The 20,969-nt window shown below is 39.8% G+C and overlaps 1 protein-coding gene across 1 annotated transcript in view; it reads right to left on the bottom strand.

Moving 5' to 3' along the window:
* SUGCT (succinyl-CoA:glutarate-CoA transferase) overlaps positions 1–20,969 on the bottom strand; it is a 1,112,375-nt gene that overhangs the window by 606,614 nt on the left and 484,792 nt on the right. The window contains exon 12 of the mRNA XM_040353242.1: positions 15,090–15,192. Coding sequence (XP_040209176.1) covers positions 15,090–15,192 — 103 coding nt within the window. The remainder of the gene's footprint in view (positions 1–15,089; positions 15,193–20,969) is intronic.

The following is a 20,969-nucleotide window of genomic DNA, read 5'->3' as shown; positions in this document are numbered from 1 at the left end:
TGGTGATCTCTTCCATTACAGTATTGCATCTACAGCTGTATAAATCCTTGGGATCATATGTGAAAGACAAAACACAAAGTGGCACATAAATTGTAAAGTGCAAAATAGAGATTATCGGTTTCTGCCTTTAATGGTGCCACATCCAAAGAAAATATCAGAAGAAAATTGGGTCCCCTGACTGGACTTTTAAGGCACCAAATTATAATTCACAAAGTGTATTATTGTGCCTTAACCACTTGCCGACCGCCCACCGCCGTTATACGTCGACAAGTTGGCTCGGCTGGGCGAGAGCACGTAGTATGACGTCCTCTCTCCCAGCCGCCACTAGGGCCCCCCGCTCGCCCCCAACTCCCGTGCGTGTGCCCGGCGGGCGCGATCGCCGCCGGGCACACGCGATCGCTCGGTACAGAGCGGGGACCGGGAGCTGTGTGTGTAAACACACAGCTCCCGGTCCTGTCAGCAGGGGAAATGCTGATCTTCAGTTCATACAATGTATGAACCGAAGGATCAGTGTTTCCCCTAGTGAGGCCACCCCCCCCACAGTAAGAACACACCCAGGCATACTTAACCCCTTCCCCGCCCCCTAGTGTTAACCCCTTCACTGCCAGTGGCATTTTTATAGTAATCCAATGCATTTTTATAGCACTGATCGCTATAAAAATGCCAATGGTCCCAAAAATGTGTCAAAAGTGTCCGAAGTGTCCGCCATAATGTCGCAGTACCGAAAAAAAATCGCTGATCGCCGCCATTACTAGTAAAAAAAAATAATAAAAATGACATAAAAATACCCCCTATTTTGTAAACGCTATAACTTTTGCGCAAACCAATCAATAAACGCTTATTGCGATTTTTTTTAATGAAAAATATGTAGAAAAAAAAGGTATCGGCCTAAACTGAGGAAAAATTTTTTTTTTTATATATATTTTTGGGGGATATTTATTATAGCAAAATGTAAAAAATATTCATTTTTTTCAAAATTGTCGCTCTATTTTTGTTTATAGCGCAAAAACTAAAAACCGCAGAGGTGATCAAATACCACCAAAAGAAAGCTCTATTTGTGGGAAAAAAAGGACGCCAATTTTGTTTGGGAGCCATGTCGCACGACCGCGCAATTGTCTGTTAAAGCGACGCAGTCCCGAATCGCAAAAAGTACTCTGGTCTTTGGGCAGCAATATGGTCCGGGGGGTAAGTGGTTAAAAGTCCAGTCAGGGGACCCAATTTTCTTCTGATAAATTGTAAAGTGGAAGGAAAATGATGAATAACAAATAAATATCTGAAAACTGTGGCATGCATTTGTATTCAGCTCCCTTTACTCGGATACCCCTAACTAAAATCTATTAAAACCAATTGCCTTCAAAAGTCACCTAATTAGTAAATAGAGTCCACCTGTGTGCGATTTAATCTCAGTATAAATACAGATGTTCTGTGAAGCCCTCAGAGGTTTGTTAGAGAACCTTAGTGAACAAACAACATCATGAAGGTCAATGAATACACCAGACAGGTCAGGAATAAAGCTGTGGAGAAGTTTAAAGCAGGTTTAGGTTATAAAAAAATATCCCAAGCCTTGAACATCTCATGGAGCACTGTTTAATCCATCACCTGAAAATGGAAAGAGTATGGCACAACTGCAAACCTACCAAGACATGGCCGTCCACCTAAACTGACAGGTTGAGCAAGGAGAGCATTAATCAGAGAAGCAGCCAAGAGGCCCATTATACCACTGGAGGAGCTGCAGAGATCCACAGCTCAGGTGGGAGAAGCTGTCCACAGGACAACTATTAGTCGTGCTCTCCACAAATCTGGTCTCTATGGAAGAACGGCAAGAAGAAAGCCATTGTTGAAAGAAAGCCATTGTTGAAAGAAAGCCATAAGACGTCCCATTTGCAGTTTGTGAGAAGCCATGTGGGGGACACAGCAAACATGTGGAAGAAGGTGCCCTGGTCAGATGAGACCAAAAATTTTACTTTTTGGGCTAAAAGCAAAATGCTATGTGTGGTGGAAAACTAACACTGCACATCACCCTAAGCACACCCTCCCCACCGTAAAACATGCTCTCCATCCAATCTGACAGAGCTTGAGCTATTTTGCAAAAAATAATGGGCAAAAATGTCACTCTCTAGATGTGAAAAGCTGGTAGAGACATAGCAAAAAAGACTTGCAGCTGTAATTGCAGCGAAAGGTGGTTTTACAAAGTAGTGACTCAAGCGGGCTGAATACAAATGCAAAAAAAATTCAAAACTTTTTTTTATTTTCCTTTCACTTCACAATTATGTGCCACTTTATGTTGATCTATCAGATAAAATCCCAACAAAATACATGTATGTTTTTTGTTGTAACATGTCAAAATGTAGAAATTTCAAGGGGTATGAATACTTTTTTTAAGGCATTGTATACCATAGTTTGTAGACACTATACACACTTTCACACAAGCCAATTATTTTAGACTTAATGGAATTTTGGAGATTTTTCTTTTCTTTTTTTTTTTTACGAAAGACATGTAGCAGAATACATTTTGTCCTAAACATATAAAGAAATTGTATTTATTTGATTGGATATGTTCTTTAACAGAAAGTAAAAAAATACATATATATCTTAGTATATAGTGTTTTTTTAACCACTTCAATACCAGGCACTTTTGCCCCTTCCTGCACAGGACAATTTTGAGCTTTCAGCGCTGTCACACTTTGAATGGCAATTGCGCGGTCATGCAACACTGTACCAGAGCTAAATGTTTATCATTTTCTTCCCACAAAAAGAGCTTTCTTTTGGTGGTATTTGATCACCTCTGTGGTTTTTATTCTTTGGTAAACAAACTAAAAAAGACTGACATTTCAAAAAAAAAAAAAAGTGTTTCTTAGTTTATGTTATACATTTTTGTTTTCTCCTTCACTGACAGGCACTGATGAGTCGGCACTGATGGACACTGCTGAGGCAGCACCGATGGGCCATCAGTTGCCACTGATAAGGTGGCACTAATGGGCACTGATGAGGAGGCACTGATATGTAGAATCAATGAGGGGCACTGATAGGCGGCACTGATTTGCAGCACTGATGGGGACCGCTAGGTGGCAATGATATGCAGCACTGATGGGCAGTGACAGGCGGCACTGACAGGTGGCACTGATGGGCACTGGTAGGCGGCACTGACTGGAACTGACAGGTGGTATTGATGGACACTGATAGATGCCACTGATGGGCAGCACTGATTGGGCAGGTACTGACAGGTGTTAATGCTGGCCACTGATTGGCACTATGGTGGGCACTGATTTGCACTGTGGTGGGCACTGATTGGCATTTTATTGGGCACTGGAAGGGGGTTATGATGGGGCACTGACTGGGCACCAATTGGCAGCTTATAGGTACATTTTATGGGGGCTGTGCTGATAATCAATGTGCTGATTATCAGCACAGACCCCCCCTCTGACAGGGAGAGCCACCGATCGGCTCTCCCTGCCACCACGAAACATGGAATGCCGTTTAACAACACTTTATGGTTAATGCGATGATCAGCTCTAATTGGTCACAGCTGATAACATGGTAAGAAGCCTCTATCAGATGCGGCGTGTCAGACTGTCGCCACACACTGCGCACCCCCATGGGCGCACGCTGGCATTTTATCCTACTGCACGTCATAAGAATAACAATAACAATAAGTCAGGATAACCACTTCCCAGCCGTCAATATGCTATAGGCCGGGCGGGAAGTGGTTAAAAGAAAGTAGAAGATATTGTTTTAATTTTTCTAAATTTGTGTTCTTTTTATGAAAAAAGAACAAACAGTAGTGATCAAATATCATCAAAAGAAAGCTCTATTTGTGTGGAAAAAAATGATATACATTTTATTTTTGTACAATGTTGCATGACCGTCCAAGTGCCCATTAAAGTAGCACAGTGCTGAATAGCAAAAAATTTGCTGGCCATGAAGGGGGTATAACCTTTTGGAGGTCAAGTGGTTAAAAAGCTGGGAAGGTATTACGTTTTTTATTTTTTGTAAAGTGTAGATATTTTTTTAAATTATGTTTTAATAACATTTTTCAAACAATCTTTTTGCTATACATAAATATTTAATACATGTACGCCCGTGATATAGACATTCCAGAGCACTGGAGAGTGCAAAATGTGGTCCAGTTCTGCATAGAAACCAATTAGCTTCCAGGTTTTATTGTCAAAGCTTTACGGAACAAGCTTGAGTTAGAAGCTGATTGACTACCATGCACAGCCACACCAGTTTTAGTAAATCAACCCCCATGTGTTTAAAAAAAGGCAGGAAAACATTTGTTTACTTTAAAGTGCACTTATTCTTTCTGCCTAGCTACCCCTGATTTAAAGTAATTAGTCTTCCGCCACCCAGGATGCATACGTAACCTAATCTGAAAACCGCATCCAGTGGGAGTTAGAAGCCAGCAACTGACATCTTCTTGACCCTGACCATGCAGATAAACCCCATAAACTTGTATGAAACCATCTCCTGAGAAGATTTTAGGCTCAATTCAAAAAATCTAATGGCACTCTTTTTTTCAGCCATGTGTTTGTAATTTTCAAATTCAACTGGATGCTAAAAAGTAAAGTTAATCATACTTGGAACGAAATTCATACGGTTCAGCAGGGTCAAGAAATTGGGTCATTTTTTTTTCATCCAACATGCTGGCCCTTGTATGGCCAGCTTAAGGATGTTTATCCTTATGTGTTAGTTCTGTGAATTAGGTCTTTTGTTCGCAGCCCTAAGATGAAATATGATTTGCAGGTATGAATAGTTTTACATAGTTACATTAGTCCAGCTTGGTCCAATGTAACTATGCATATATATACTACACCAATGAGATCTCTCTAGAAGCTGAAAATCATTGAAGTAGACACTACTACTACAGTGATCTCCACTAGCTTTCAGGTCCTTTGCTGAGCAGCTGCCCTGCTGCACTGTGAACACAAGATGTTGCCCACTCGGCACGGGTGCCATTGAGAGAATGATTTCCATTTTCTCAATGAATGTAAAGCATTCTCCCCATATTTAACCTCATCAAATCAGAGAACACTTTGCAACTATTGGGAAAAGGCAAAGTGATTTCTGAATGTGCCCATGCCGAGTGGCCAATGCAGCAGGGCAGCTGCATGGCAGGGACCTGGACAGTTACATTGGCCCAAGCTGGACTAATATAACAATTTTTAAAATTATCCATACTTGGAATTCTTTTTTAAAGTAAGTACGTATCTGTGCCAGGGAGAAGGAGGGTTACCCTTTGAAAAAATGTACTTGTCTATTAAACCAAAGGGTAATTTTGTTAGAAAGTAATATTCCAGTAACAGGTGAACACTGATAAGTAGAGTTGGGTGAACGGTTTGGGCCGCGCAAAATTTAGGCCTGAACATCACCTGTTTGCCCATTTGGCGAACACCCAAATTTGCATGGAGCTGCGCAGTGCATTCTAGGACCCTAATTGGATGAAGCCCAAAAGATGCGTCTCAATGTGAAAGGGATTGCAATGCATGTCTTACAGCATGGAGAAACATGAAACAGTAACTAACCACAAACAAGTGCACTAAACTTGGATAGACAGTACATACTGTGATTACTTAATATCATAGATACACACTATAATACCACAGCGTCACCCACTGAATAGATATGTATAATGCATATATATATAGTTCACAGTACTTTACATTACATGCTGCTATCCTTCCAACAAGGGAAGACATGATTGAATCCTTTAAATACATCAAGAGGGTGAATAAGATTCAGGAAGGCTGTTATTTCAATATGAAACTAAAATTAAGAACACAGGGACATGGTCTCACTCTAACTGGAGGAAAAGTTCAAAACTAATCTTAGAAAGTATTATTTTACTGAAAGGGTGGTTAAAAGATAAGTCCACTTTTCAAAAAAAAAAAGAAAAAAAGGCACATGGTAAGAAGATGTGCATTTTTTTGGAGCCTGCAACGCACTGCACCAGTAAACAGCAGATCGCTGGTGCCATGCAGGTCTCCTGCAGATCTGTCAATGTATCTGTGTGCGCATACATCCCGTACAGGCAAGCAGATACATTGACAGGAAGAATCAATGAACTCATTGAGTTCATTGAGAACTACAAACTGACAACTGCAAAGGATATTGGGGCCTGTAGTTCATTCACACACAGAGCTGTGCAAATGAATGACACGGCCCTTTGAGTGGAGCCCTGCACTGCCGTGCCATTTTGAAAAAGTGACAGCTAGTACAGGGAATTTCTCCCCGTATTGCTGTCACAGGGAGGGGGAGGGGAATCAGGCAGTGGCTGCAGCATTGGGAACATGTTACATGTTCCACCCTTAAAATGTGCGGAACATGTAATATGTTCCCAAAGGTGAACTTATCCTTTAACATTTAAAGCGCAATTAAAGTAACTAATTACATAACTGTGAGCAGGCAGACTCTTAGTTGCAGAAGAGACATGCAATACAAATAAACCTACCTGTCTGCTTGCAGTCTTCTTTGGAATATACACTAAGCTACACATGTGCAGATTAATTTACATTCTGGCATATATTCTGTGTGCCAGGATGACTGAACTCCTGCACAAGTGCAATGAAGATGGCCGAAGCCCGGTACCCAGAAGAAGCCAGGTAAAAGAGAGGACCAACGAGGGTCCGTGGAGTGTTGAAGGACAGGTAATTACTACGGACTTTAATTCCACTATAATTTTGGCTGCCTGTATGTCTGGACCTCTGCATTATTATACCATATATGCAGTTTTAATTGTGACTGGCTTATTTTACTAATGTATGAATTATTATATTCCTGCCTACTCTGTGAACCTCCTGGTCTGCTATTGCAGTCTAGGAAACCAGCAAGGACTAGATAGAAAATATTATGAGGGTTACTTTTGTAAACTGCTTCTACATTGGTGTTATACAAATCTGGGTTGGGTTTTACCAATGCAATAATCTATGGCAATAACGATTATATGTCATTATTATGGCAATAACTCCAGTGATGTTTTTTTTTTTTTTTTTTTTTTTAATCAATAAACACTTGTATCACTGTTGTACATATTTTTTAGCAGAAAAGGCTAGCACATGCATCATTTCCATTGGTTACTAAACAAAATGTATATTGTACTCTGAAGCACTTTGAATAATTGGGGCTAAAATATGGTACCTAATGCCTAGCCTGCTGTTGTTTAGGTAAAAATCCCATCCTTCATGTTATCTAAACTGCATTATTGTCCTAACAAGACATTAAATCAATAAGGTGTACAAAAAGGTGTGTTCCATTCTAAAATCCAATACTGTTCTCAGTACAATGAAATCACTTTTAGCACCAATATCTGTTGGAGTGTTATGAGTACGGTATATAAAATGTAAATAAACCTGGGAATTACACAAATTTTAAGCGCATTTACCCTTCCAAACCATGTCAGAGTGTGACTTCTCCACTTTTGCAAGTCTTTTAATATAGATACCATCAAGGGTCCATAGAGGAGAAGAGAGGTACAACAGTAGATCATCTGCGTAAGCTGAGATCTTATGTTCCGATGATCCAATACAAATCCCCTTAATCCTCCTGTTTCCCCTAATCATGCCCAGAAAGGGCTCCAGAACCATAGCAAATAACAATGGGGACAACAGGCATCTCTGCCTAGTCCCATTTTGTATCTCAAACCTTAACCCTTGCTCTAGGATCTGCATACAGTGCTGTCACCCATCCCATCATCCGCTCCCTCAGACCCATCTCCCTCAAAACTCCGACCATAAACTCCCACCCCACCATATCAAATGATTTTTCAGCATCCATTGAAATTACTACACTCGGGGTCTGGTTCAGTCCATTATGCATCCAATGCAATACATGCAGGGCGCGAATAGTATTGTCTCTATCCTCTCAGATTTTCATAAACCCTGTTTGATCTGAGTGAATACATTTAACTATATGTTCTTGTAACCTTAGGGCCAGAATTTTAACCAGGAGCTTAGTGTCAGAGTCAAGGAGGGAGATGGGTCTGTAGCTGGCACAGCACTGAGGGTCTTTCCTTACCTTCGGGAGAACCGTCACATAAGTCAACAGTGCCTCTGGATGCAATGGGTTAGAGAACGAGACAGAATTAAGGTATCTGCAAAGAGGAACCAACAGGATTGAGGAAAACTTTTTTATAATACATATTTGTGAAACCATCAGGTCCCAGGCTTTTACCTAATGGCAAATCTGCAATCACTCTGCCCAGCTTTTCAATGGAGATTGCTTTTTCCATTTTCTCTAAGGCTGCAGAATGGCCTGTAGCCCTGAGGCCTCAAGATATTCACAAATTCTATCCAAACGTCCACCCTCCAATCCCACAGATATTCTTTAAACAAATACAAAGGGCTTTTATGACTTTTATGTGGGGAGATAAACATCTTAGGTTGGCACACAAAATTTTGAGGAGACCAAAACAGGAGCGTAGGGTGGGCCTTCCGGATATAGCGTTTTATTACAAAGCCATGGCCCTGGTTTCCTATTATGAATTGGTGCCATGGCTTCTAGTAAAATTTGGGTGCCCTTGGAAAAAACATTAGCAGGTAGAAACTTGGTCGACGTTCCTTGGATTCTGGTTTCTTATAGGGGGTTGTCAGAATATGCATCACCATTGTTGAAGACAACATTATCCATTTGAGATAGAATGAACGGTATGAGAAAGTTTTCTCCCCCCCCCCCCGCCCCCAATATCCCCAAAAACACCATTGGAAGAATTTCCCTGGTTTTCCCCGGGGGAAGAGAAAGGGAGTTTAGATCGTTGGGGAATGGAAGGGTAATTGCGTTGGCGTGGACCCACAGGGTAAATTGCTTCCATTGGTGGATTTGGTTCAGATATTGGGGGAAATACCAATGGCTGTATGGAAACTTGTTTAATAAGTGGAAGCACCAGATCAGGACAGCGAACACGCTTACTATTTTTGACGAATGGTGTGTTGACTTATCTGAGCTGGGTCAAATACAGGAGATGTCTTATAAGCTCTTGACAAGATGGTATCGTACACACCGGCTCGATTGGCTCAGATATATCCATCAGCGGATGTTAACTGCTGGAGGGGATGTAACCAAAAGGATTCATTTCAGCATTTATGGTGGCATTGCCCAAAGTTTTCTGGGAGGAAATAGCTCCTTGGATTAAGAAAATGACACTTATGCCCTGTACACACGATCGGATATCTGATGGAATCTAATGCAATGGATTTTTTCGGCGGATATCCGATGAAGCCGACTTTCATCAGTCTTGCCTACACACCATCGGTCAAAAACGCGGTGACGTAAAACACTACGACGTGCTGAGAAAAATGAAGTTCAATGCTTCCGAGCATGCGTCGACTTGATTCTGAGCATGCAGGGATTTTTGACCGGTGGACTTCCACACAGACGATCGTTTTTTTATCCATAAGAAAATTTTAAAACATGTTCTATTTTTTTTTCACTGATAGAAAACAAACCGATGGGGCCCACACACAATCAGTTTGTCTGATGAAAACGGTCCATCGGTCTGTTTTCATCAGACAAACCGATTGTGTGTACAGGGCTTTAGACCTATATAATTCTCCCCATTTCATTTTCTTGTTCATGGGATGCCATCATCTGCTAGGTTTTATAAGATTTTTCCTTTTATTTACTTTTTTCCCTCCCTTGGGAATCACAGTGGAGAGATGATTGATGTCATTAAAGGAAGAGGATCATTTATAAAAGTAAATTAGGCATAGGATGGGTAACACATAATTAAATCACATAAAGAAGTGTAGATTGAAATGAAAGGTGGAGAGGTATAACAATGAAATAGTAGGGGGAGGTTATATTGAATTAAAACAACAAATATAATAGGACATGTAAATAGTAATTTGAAATTATACACCCTTTTTTTGTACTGTTGGTTGATTGACACATGTAATAGGGTGCTGCAAAGCCCCCTTCTTAATTATATTTTGAATAATGTATTGTACACATTGAGTTTGGTTATGGGCAGGCAAAGCGGGTGTGGGTGGGCCCCCTTTTTCTTCTCTTCTGAAGAGGACATGATCAAGGACTGGTGTGTTTTCTCGGGGTGGGGGGTTAGTGTGGTGTATGTCAATGAAAGATATATTATATTTATATAGATATTTTGTGCAATGTGTATTTTTTATGTTGTATGTTAGAATTTGTCTTATTAAAGAAAGAGTGATTATAAAAAAATATATACTTTTAGGACAGCTAAACATGGAAGCTAAAAATGTATTTGATATGTTGAGGTATATTATAATAGCATTTGTAACCAATAAATGCACAGAAATGTATCATTCCAATTGTTTGACAAATATGTTTTACAAATACAGTGGCATATGCTGTTTCACATTATAAAATAAAGTGCATATTATGAAATCTCAGTGGAAAGACCCTAAAATTCCTGGAATATAAATTCAATGCCAGATAACCCCTTCCATACCAAAAGTTCTGTAAAATAGTACAGCACAGAGAATTGCTGTTATAAGAGGCACTAAAGGGATTAAGAAGAGCTTCCGGGTCAACACTCTAAAATTTATAACAATTGTCAGTTTTAGCACTCTCCAGCAACTGAAGAGAGCAATAAATCCTTAAAGACCAACTAGTGTACAAGACAGGTTGATGTTTTCCCTTTGAATCTCAGCTGCAACCCACAACTCTGAAAGCAGTGATGATACCATGCTGACTGCCAAAAGGGCACAACAAAACATACCACACAAGTGGAGTTTATCAGGTGGAGGATGCCGCCGGTGATACATCACCACTGAGAAGTACTGGGAGGGAATAATCAGCAGTGAAATATCACAGCTGGTCATGATTTCAGTCTGTGCCAAACACCTGCAAACTCTAAAAGGATATCAAAACAAAACTCCACCCAATGGCACTGAGCCATCCCTTAACAACCAGTCGTTGACTCTGCATCACCATAAAAATTAATTTAACATTTCTACAGAAACAGTATTCTTCCTGTCCCAGAAGGCTATTCCATTTCCTTTCACAGTTCTTTCGGCTAAGATAAATATGCCACAGAAAACAAACAGAAAATAAAGAAGTTAAATATTTGATGACTGGAAAAATTATCTGTTGGTTTCATCTGTTTATTTGTGGAAGCCTGTGAAGTGAGTAGATTTTATTAACCTCCAGACTATATCATACTGCCGTAGTCCCCCCATCCTGATGCATCCTGCAAATATATGCTACCACATCTGGTAAAAGCACACATCACACATCGAGAGTACGTTTGCATAAGTAGAACCCAAGGTCACAGTGAAATTCTCCCTCCATTTACTCATTTCAACAGATGAGAAAGGACCAGGTTATGGATACCTGAAGTCAGAAAGTGTCTGCTTTTTGGGACATCTAAACCACTTAGGGCTAGTGAAATTATTCTGTCTAAAGGTTTACAGACAGTAATGGAACAAATAATGCATTTAACAAAAGCAATTTTAGCAATAGCAATGCAATTACGTACTACTTGTCAGAAAAAAATAAAATTGCAGCCAAATGCAAATTAACAATTAAAATTCCTGTTTGTGTATCTGAAGCAATATACATACAATTTTATACAGATGTGTGTGTATATATATATATATATATATATATATATATATATATATATATATATATAGATAGATAGATAGATAGATAGATAGATAGATAGATAGATAGATAGATAGATAGATAGATAGATAGATAGGATAGATAGGATAGATAGATACACACTGCTCAAAAAAATTAAAGGAACACTTTTGAATCAGACTTCCTGGGATATTGATCTGGCAGAGGGGGAGGGGTGTATACAGAGGAGGTTGTTAATCAGTTTCAGCTGCTTTGCTGTTAATTGAAATTAACAACAGGTGCACTAGATGGGCAACAATGAGACAACCTCCAAAACAGGAATGTTTTTTCAGGAGGAGGTGTCTGGCATTTTTTTTTCCTACTCATCTTTTCTGACTGTTTTTCACTAGTTTTGCATTTGGCTAGGGTCTGTGTCACTACCGGTAGCACAAGGCGATACTTGGACCCTATAAAGGTTGCACAGGCAGTCCAACACCTCCAGGATGGCACATCAATATGTGTCATTGCCAGAAGGTTTGCCTGTCTCCCAGCACAGTCTCAAGAGCATGGAGGAGATTCCAGGAGACAGGCAGTTACTCTATGAGAGCTGCACAGATCCGGAGAAGGTCCCTAAACCATCAGCAGGACCAGTATCTGCTTCTTTTGTGCAAGGAGGAACAAGATGAGCACTGCCAGAGCCCTACAAAATGACCTCCAGCAGGCCACTGGTGTAAATGTCTCTGACCAAACAATCAGAAACAGACTTCATGGGGTGGCCTGAGGGCCCAACGTCCTCTAGTGTGCTCTGTGCTCATTGCCGGACACTGTGGAGCTCGATTGGCATTTTCCATTGAACACCAGAATTGGCAGATCCCCCACTGGTGCCCCATGCTTTTCACAGATAAGAGCAGGTTCACCCTGAGCATATGTGACAGACGTGAAAGGGTCTGGAGAAGCCGTGGAGAACTTAATGCTGCCTGTAACATCGTTCAGCATGACCGGTTTGGTGGTGGGTCAGTGATGGTCTGGGGAGGCATATCCATGAAGGGACGCACAGACCTCTACAGGCTACACAATGGCACCCTGACTGCCATTAGGTATCAGGATGAAATCCTTGGACCCATTGTCTGACCCTACGCTGGTGCAGTGGGTCCTGGGTTCCTCCTGGTGCACGACAATGCCTGGCCTCATGTGGTGAGAGCATGCAGCCAGTTCCTGGAGGATGAAGAAATTGATACCATTGAATGGCCCCCACACTCACCTGACCTAAATCCAAAAGAACACCTCTGGGACATTATATTTCGGTCCATCCGGTGCTGCCAGGTTGCACCTCAGTCTGTTCAGGAGCTCAGTGATGTTCTGGTCCAGATCTGTGAGAAAATACCCCAGGACACCATCCGTCGTCTCATTAGGAGCATGCCCTGATGTTGTCAGGCATGCATACAAGCACTTGGGGGGCCATACAAACTACTGAGGACCATTTTGAGTTGTTGCAATGAAGTTTCAGCAAAATGGACTAGCTTGCTGCATAATTTTTTCACTTTGATTTCTCAGGGTGTCTTTGAATTCAGCCCTCTGTGCCATCCTTTCATTCATAACACATTACCCAGTCCATATCAGTATAGATATCCAGCATGAGATTTTTGCCCATTGAGATCTAATATGTTTTCAAAGTGTTCCTTTAATTCTTTTGAGCGCTGTATATATATATATATATATATATATATATATATATATATATATATATATATGTATACATACATACACACTAATCATGGTGAACTAAGAGCACTAATCACTCTGGACTGTACTGCTTGAACCAAGCATGTCTATACCCAATGATTTAACTGTTTAAAAAAACAGTGACATTCAAGGCATGCCGTTGCAAGTTAAAGTTACAGTTTCAAATGAGCTTACGTTAGCTCTCATCTGAACTATCAAGCCATCAAATAGCTGATGTTAAAACTGATCACACGTGCAGCACCATGACACTTTTTGATCGAACAAAGGCTAACATGTCAGCTTTCTTGGATGTAAAAGAAAAAAAGGGTTAATTCTGACTTAGCAATGACAGTTCTGGTGTTTGCACTATAAAACAGAAGTGAGCAGTGGCATCTCCTGTATTTCCATACTGACAGGTTCTCTTTGAGGATTCAGCTTGGAATTATCCCATTGTGAGCCCTATTATTTTCTACTAAATATTCTGCCTTATGTAAACAGAATGACCATGGAAAAGACTTCAACAAACAAGAGGGGTCTTGACACTTGAGGGTCCATTTAATAAGCACCACACAGCAATGTTCATTACAAATGTACATTGTGCTACAATTGCTTTCAAACTCTGAAGCAAGTTGAGCACAATTAAAATAAGCAATACAAAAATCCAGGAGGAGAGCCCAGTCAAGTGTACAATAAATCTTGTGGCCAACGTCTCCAATTATAGAGTTCACTCAGTTCACTCACAGGGCTCTCTGTGACATACAGCAGGTTTCCAACCATGGCTTACAATTTAATAAAGGGCTGTAAAATGCAGCCCATGGTGTGGAGTATCTTTGTAATGTTAAGAGGAGGGCAGACAACAATATATGAGTTTCATTAGTTATTATGGCTATTTCATTTACTTAATCATGTAAAAGGCCAGTGTGGCCAAAACTGAGATTCTATACCAATAAGAAAAAGCTTCTCCAAACATGTCAATAGATGGTGTCCAGAAAATTACAGTTGAAACTAAAAGGAAGAGTGCACATAACATGACACATCATGTAAAACACAAGCATAGACTAAGAAGATAGCTGGCACAATTGGGAAACCTAACAAGAGTGATACCTTACATAGATATATACAATTATTGTCTCAAATGGCTTAGGTGTGTGGAATTCATCCCCCCAGGGCTTATTCATCTTTACTTAGGTCTCACAACAAAGGTGAGATTTGTGGTGGCCATACATACTTCGATTAAGGATCAATTTATTTTCTGATCTGTCTCTTCTGATAGGAATAATCAATCTACATTTAACAATCTGTTTAATCAATAATATGCCACACATCTGGAAGTAGATTTTGATTAATAGCTAAAATATGATTGGAACTTATGACCGTATGTTTTGGATTGCATCTCTGTTTCTACCATGTAATCTCATATTCTGATCAAACATGATTTTATTAATAAACACTGTATATCAGTGCTGCTGATCAATAATAAAAAAAAAAAAGTTTGCCCTGGCCAATGGCCAATTGACTCAGTTTGATTGGATCGGATATACATTGATTGAAAGGGAAGTTATAGCTATTCTTCTTTTCTTTTTTTTTGCATATTTTACAGTTTTGATCAAATTTTACATTGATTGGATGGAAACATGAAAGTGTGTATGGTCACCATTAGCCTTACAACACATGGAATTGAAAAATAATGACCCTTCTGATAATGTACTCTGGGACAAAGATTAACGTATTTTAGCCACCAGTACCCAGTAAATTTCTCACATAACCACTTTTGCAACTTGAATTAATTAGAAGTGTGTAAATATACAAAAAATAAAAGGTACTCTAGGACTGACCTGAGGTTCTGAGAATGCTTGCTTAATACTGTTGATTGGACCATACGGGATGCCACTTCCTTCAAAGAGCTCCAGCCACTCAGAGGTTGTTTTTTCTGAGAACCTAAGAATAAACAAAATATTGTGGTATAAACTCTCTCTCTGTTTAATTCCAAAGGATGTAAAGTACTACCGCACTGGTTTACTCCCAGGCAGCCAATATTATAACAAAAAAAGTTCAGCGGAAATGCAAAAGCTTAAAGCCCTAGGCAAAGAACATGGTTAAGAAGCCTTGTAATTCTATCTGATTGTCTTAATATGAGACGCAAACCAAAATTATCAGCAATTTCATATATGGTCAGAGGATTTCCTCAGGCTGTTTCTGCAGTAATGATCATCACATTTGTAAGACAATAGCATTAACATTCTATGGGGAAAACAAAATAAAATATGGAACTGCTTGAGTTTTGATCTGAAAACCCTGATATGAAGCAGCCTTACTTTTCCTGCCTATCATATGTGAAACATATGTCGGAACTAACAACCACAACTGTTAGATAGCTAAACAATGTTCACATTTATTAGCAACATAATTTGGAAATATGGATTAGCGAGGTCACAGGGCCATGGACTCCAGTGCACTTTAAATATCCTTGTTATCAGCAAAGTCCTTTGTCTGCATCTTGCTGAAAGCTCAGATCACAGTATTAGACGATTCATTTGTTAAATGCTGCATTTTCAGTGAACAATAAAATCCATACATACTAAAAAGCAGCCGATGTAACTTTTGATAATGTTTAGCAGGAAACAATGTTGTAAGATTACTTAAGGGTCTGTGCAAAAAAAAAAAAAACACACACATTAAACCAAACTCCTTTTATATAATCCTTTTATGGTTTTAATCAAATGCAAACTGTCACATATTTAGCAAAATATAGTTTCCTAAAGGATTGTCTGAAGTTATGAAGCAGTGGTCAGTAGCATTTGGGTCAGGACCCCAAATAAAGTGCTAATGTTAATATTTGGGCTTTTCTAAATTTGTTCTGCTATGTACTACTGGAACATAGTAAAAAAGCAACTGGTATAACACAGGAGTGGCATAATGAAGGTTGGGGACCTATTTATAAATCATTCCACAAAAGATTTGCAAAACTTTCACCCAAAATTCACATATTTTCGAATTGATTGACTACAGTTACATGAACTTTTTATACAGTATATAAAAAAATATATAACATTTAACTGCAATTACAAACAATCTGGAACAATCTGAAACAATCTGGAAAGTGACATTTTTTAATTTTGATATACCTGTAAATAACATATGTTTGAGTAGAGTACATGGAGCTTAGTCTTAGACCATGGATTATATATGCCGCTACCTTCCGGTGATTGGACACTGGCAAAAGCTTTGCTGATAAATGCCCACAGTGTACCCATATATTTCCACCCATTCTGTAAAACATCAAGTGGTAAGGAGACCACAAAAGGGGAAGGACCTGTGTCCTAAACTGAACTCCAAAAAATGGAATATACAGGCATGTCAAATCCCAATTATTCTAATTATTCTATTTGTACAGTACAGGACATGGGTTGATTCTTAGACCATGGGATGCCCCCAAGCAGTAAATTGTGGGGTGGGCAACAAAACAGCCAAGATTGCAGCAACAGGCCCACAGGCTGCAGCAGGGAAAAGAGAGGCTCAAACTGTCAATGTTTTGAATGCACAGGGAAGAACAGGCAACGATCCTGTGACCCTGTAGAAGGAGTGATGCTAGATGCTGTAAAGCACCCAAGAACCCCAACCTCCTGGGGAAACGGGAAAGGAAAATAGGGACTTGCTCTGTGAGGGCATTAGTCTGCAAGAAAGGCAAAATAACCACCCAGAAGGGTGGAAGATGAGGGGGAAATCCCACAGAGAGACTACCCTGTAAGAAATAGAAGAGGGGTCAGTTGACAAGTGAACACCATAGCAGGCCACCATAGATGACAGTTCTGACCCCACCAATAAGGCAGATTGTAAGTGTTTGACCTGCCTTCAAGGCAGAACATAGGAAAAAAATGACATTCCCACAGAAGATGATAAAAAGAACCTCAAGGACAAACGCCTGGCTCCAGGATACTTTGTCACTATAAAGGGTCAGAAAAGGAGGGGGCACCAAGAAAGAACACAGGGGGAGACAAACTAGAACTATGGGTCATGAGGTTAACCACTTGAGCTTTGGACGGTTTTAGTGCCTCGTGATCAGGGCTATTCAGCACTGTGCTACTTTTTCAAGGTCATGCAATACTGTACGCAATTACATTTGTATCACTTTTTTCACACAAATAGAGCTTTCCTTTAGTGGTATATGATCACCACTGAGGGTTTTTTTGTGATATAAACAAAAAAAGACCAAAATTTAAAAAAATATATATATATTGTCTCCTTTCTGTTATAAAACATATCCAATAAAACTACATTTATTAATGAATCTAGGCAAAAAATACATTCTTCTACATGTCTTTGGTAAAAAAAAAAAAAAAAAAAAATCCCAGTAAGTGTATAGGCCTTAGGCCTGGGGGGCAAGTCCAGTTAAGTGGCCCATTAAACCACTGAATTAGCTCATCATCCATGTCCAGACCTGGTTTTATAACAGATATTGATGTTATGAAGAAGGACAAACATGACACATGGTTTTGGTAAAGAGCCGATGACATGTTATTGGCTGTGTCCAATCACAGCTGATCACATGTAAAAAAGAAAGTGCCGTTTATCAGCTCACCTCACACTGACAGATTCAGCACCTCTTTGCAGTGGAGACCTGTACAGGTAATCAGGGCACTGATTACAGTGCAGCCCCAGCAGTGCCCAGCAAGTGATGCCAGTCTGTGTCCACCAGTGACATTAATCAGTGCCCATCAATGACACCAGTCAGTGCTGTCTTTCAGTACCCATCAGTGCCTGCTCATCAGTGCTGCCCATCATTGCCACCCATCAGTGCCACCCATTGATGCCCATCAGTGCCACCTATCAGTGCGGCATATTAGTGCCTCCACATCAGTGACACTTAATCAGTGCCCTTCAGTGCTGCCTCATCAGTAAAGGAGAAAGGTAACTTATTTACAAAAAAAAAAGTTTCAAAATGTTCATGTATTTTTTCATTTTTTTTAGCAAAAAATAAAAAAACGGTGGTGATTAAATACCACCAAAAGAAAGCTCTATTTGTGTGGAATAAATTATAAAAATGTCATATGTTACATGACCGCGCAAATGTCAAAGTGTGACAGTGCTGAAAGCTGGAAATTTGCCTGAATGATGGTATACGCCTCAAGTTCCCAGATTCACCTGGCTTTGTGGTGAAGTACCAACTTGTCAGAATCAGAATTAATACATTTTTATATATATATATATATATATATATATATATATATATATATATATATATATATATATGTATTAATTCTGATTCTGACAAGTTGGTACTTCACCACAAAGCCAGGTGAATCTGGGAACTTGAGGCGACCAGACCACCTAAATTTGTCCCTCAAGTGTGTCATGCGTCCTTATTTAGTCACACTCTTTTTTGCATTGTAACATGGGGGACCATTAGCTCTAGTGGTAGATGCATTTTCAAGTGATTCACGATAGTCAGGAACTATATTTTAAGGGCCTGGTTGCCCATTTTTATTAAAAGGCAAACAAAAAGTCTGTAACATTGGTTTCCACACAGGGGTTCTTCTCCAGTAAATACAAAAACAGAAAATGCCAACCCACCTGGCTCTCTATTTAGCAGTACCTCTGCTCTTTTCATGGGTCACACAGACCACAATTTTGCAATGACAGTGTTTCGTCCTGTCACAATATATATATATATATATATATTATATATATATATATATATATATTTATATATTTACATATGTTTTTTGGATTGGGTCAAATCAGAGAAAAATAGGGCACCTTAATTTGTTTTTGTTTCAAGGGTGTATCTGTAAATACGGTAAATACACTTAAGCCAAAACATTGCTCAACCTCCTTTCTTTGTATGGATATAAGTTGTTTTATCTTTACCTCTGGGTGCATTCACTCCATGGATGGCGTGGATTAGGGTCATTACTATATGGTAATAATATATATGCAAGACTAGATATATTAGGACCATGTTTTGGGTTATATTATACCATGAGGGTCGTGTCCCACTCTGTCCACTAGATGGTGGTGACTGTGGTGATTTTTATGCATTTTTTGCAATTTTGTATTGATGCACCTGTTGGTTTGAGATGCACGTGACATCATTGCGCACCAACACGCATGCGCAGAAGAGACAGGGCAACCATTTTAAGAACCGGAGGGGATACATGCCAAACATTACAGCTGTACCTCTGATGGAGCTGGGAGAACCGGCAAAACTGGTCAAGAAGGCATTCATTCATCCACCAGTCTCAGATTGCATAGTGATCACATGATAACGGAGCGCGGAGTACCCGGATCCATAATTCGCTGTGTCCAGTGAACACAGCAGTCACAAGGGGAGAAGGGACACCCCCCTTAGCCAGAGATACACATGTACGTGATTGTGCCTGCATGCGTCATGCCGCCGCAGTATATCCAGGGTCTAGGCTTCACCCATCATGGTGAGCATACCCCTGAATGGGGCCTTCAGGGTCTGGGTGCCATTGGGATGTACCACGGCCTTGGACCTATAAAGCACCTTGCAGCTAACTCACTTGTTGCACAACATGTCAAGGCGGGTGCTGAATGCAGGATCCAGGCCCAATGCAAAATAATTGGTTGGTCCTGCTGTTGTAGGGTCCTGGTACGGTTCCCAGGATGTACATTGAGGGTAACCAATCTGAAAACTGTTAGTTAGCCATATGGCAATAAGCAGTCAGATCTTGATATAAGTGTCAGTTGAAAAAATAGGATTTTTTGTACTCACTGTAAAATCCCTTTCTCTGTTGTCCATGGACGGACACAAGCTTCAAAGTCTTGACATATGGGTTATGTTCCTGTTCATAGGAGAGGACTTCCTCTTCTATGAACAGGAACACAACCCATATGTCAAGACTTTGAAGGCTGTGTCCGTCCATGGACGATAAGAGAAAAAAAGGAGAACTGGTAAAGAATAGAAAATAATATTCTCCAATATCAGAAAGGGTCCATCACTAACAAAGAAACTGGAGCCTCATTGAGTGGACACAGTTATAAGGGTACACTGGGGGCGGTTACCAACAAACCTTTAACAGTGTCAAATGACCTGGAAAGTTGCAGCACAAAATACCAGTCAACTCGTGTGTCCTGTACTATACAATTAAGATATTTTATTTTTAAGTGCATAATTCTTCATGTATTACTGTTCTGGAATTCGGGTATTGTAATCAAGCATCTAAAAGTTTTGAAATTAATACAATAGATTGTAAACTAGATTTAACTAGATTAAGTAATTTACTAATTAGTTATAGAGATCATCATCTTCAAGATACAGTTTATTCATAAATTAGTCCCATAACAATTTTTTATTACACTTAATTACTTTATAGTAAAAAAAAGTATCCCAGTCCTGCTCTGCCTTTTGAAAAAAAAAGAAATGTAAGTTCAATCTAAATTGCTTACACAGGGTTAGATGTATAGTAGCAGATGAGAAAACATACGTGTTACGTGCCATTGAATAACTTCCTAGTTCGACCAGATTCCAAATGCACAGCTAAGATTATAGACATCAAAGTTTGGTGACTGCATGTTAGTATATTAGTCATTCCAAAAACATCTGATGAAGATTCATTGGGATGGATCATGGCCTTGGACCTATATAGCACCTAGCAGCTAACTCACTTTTTGCACAATGTGTCAAGGTGGATGCTGAATGCAGAATCCAGGCCCAATGAAAAATAACAGGTGGTCCCTCTGTTGTGCGGTCC

This window comes from Rana temporaria, chromosome 5, assembly GCF_905171775.1.
Source record: "Rana temporaria chromosome 5, aRanTem1.1, whole genome shotgun sequence".
NCBI lineage: Eukaryota > Metazoa > Chordata > Amphibia > Anura > Ranidae > Rana > Rana temporaria.
Note: the sequence above shows the minus strand (reverse complement) of the source record. Positions and strands in the feature narration are given on the sequence as shown.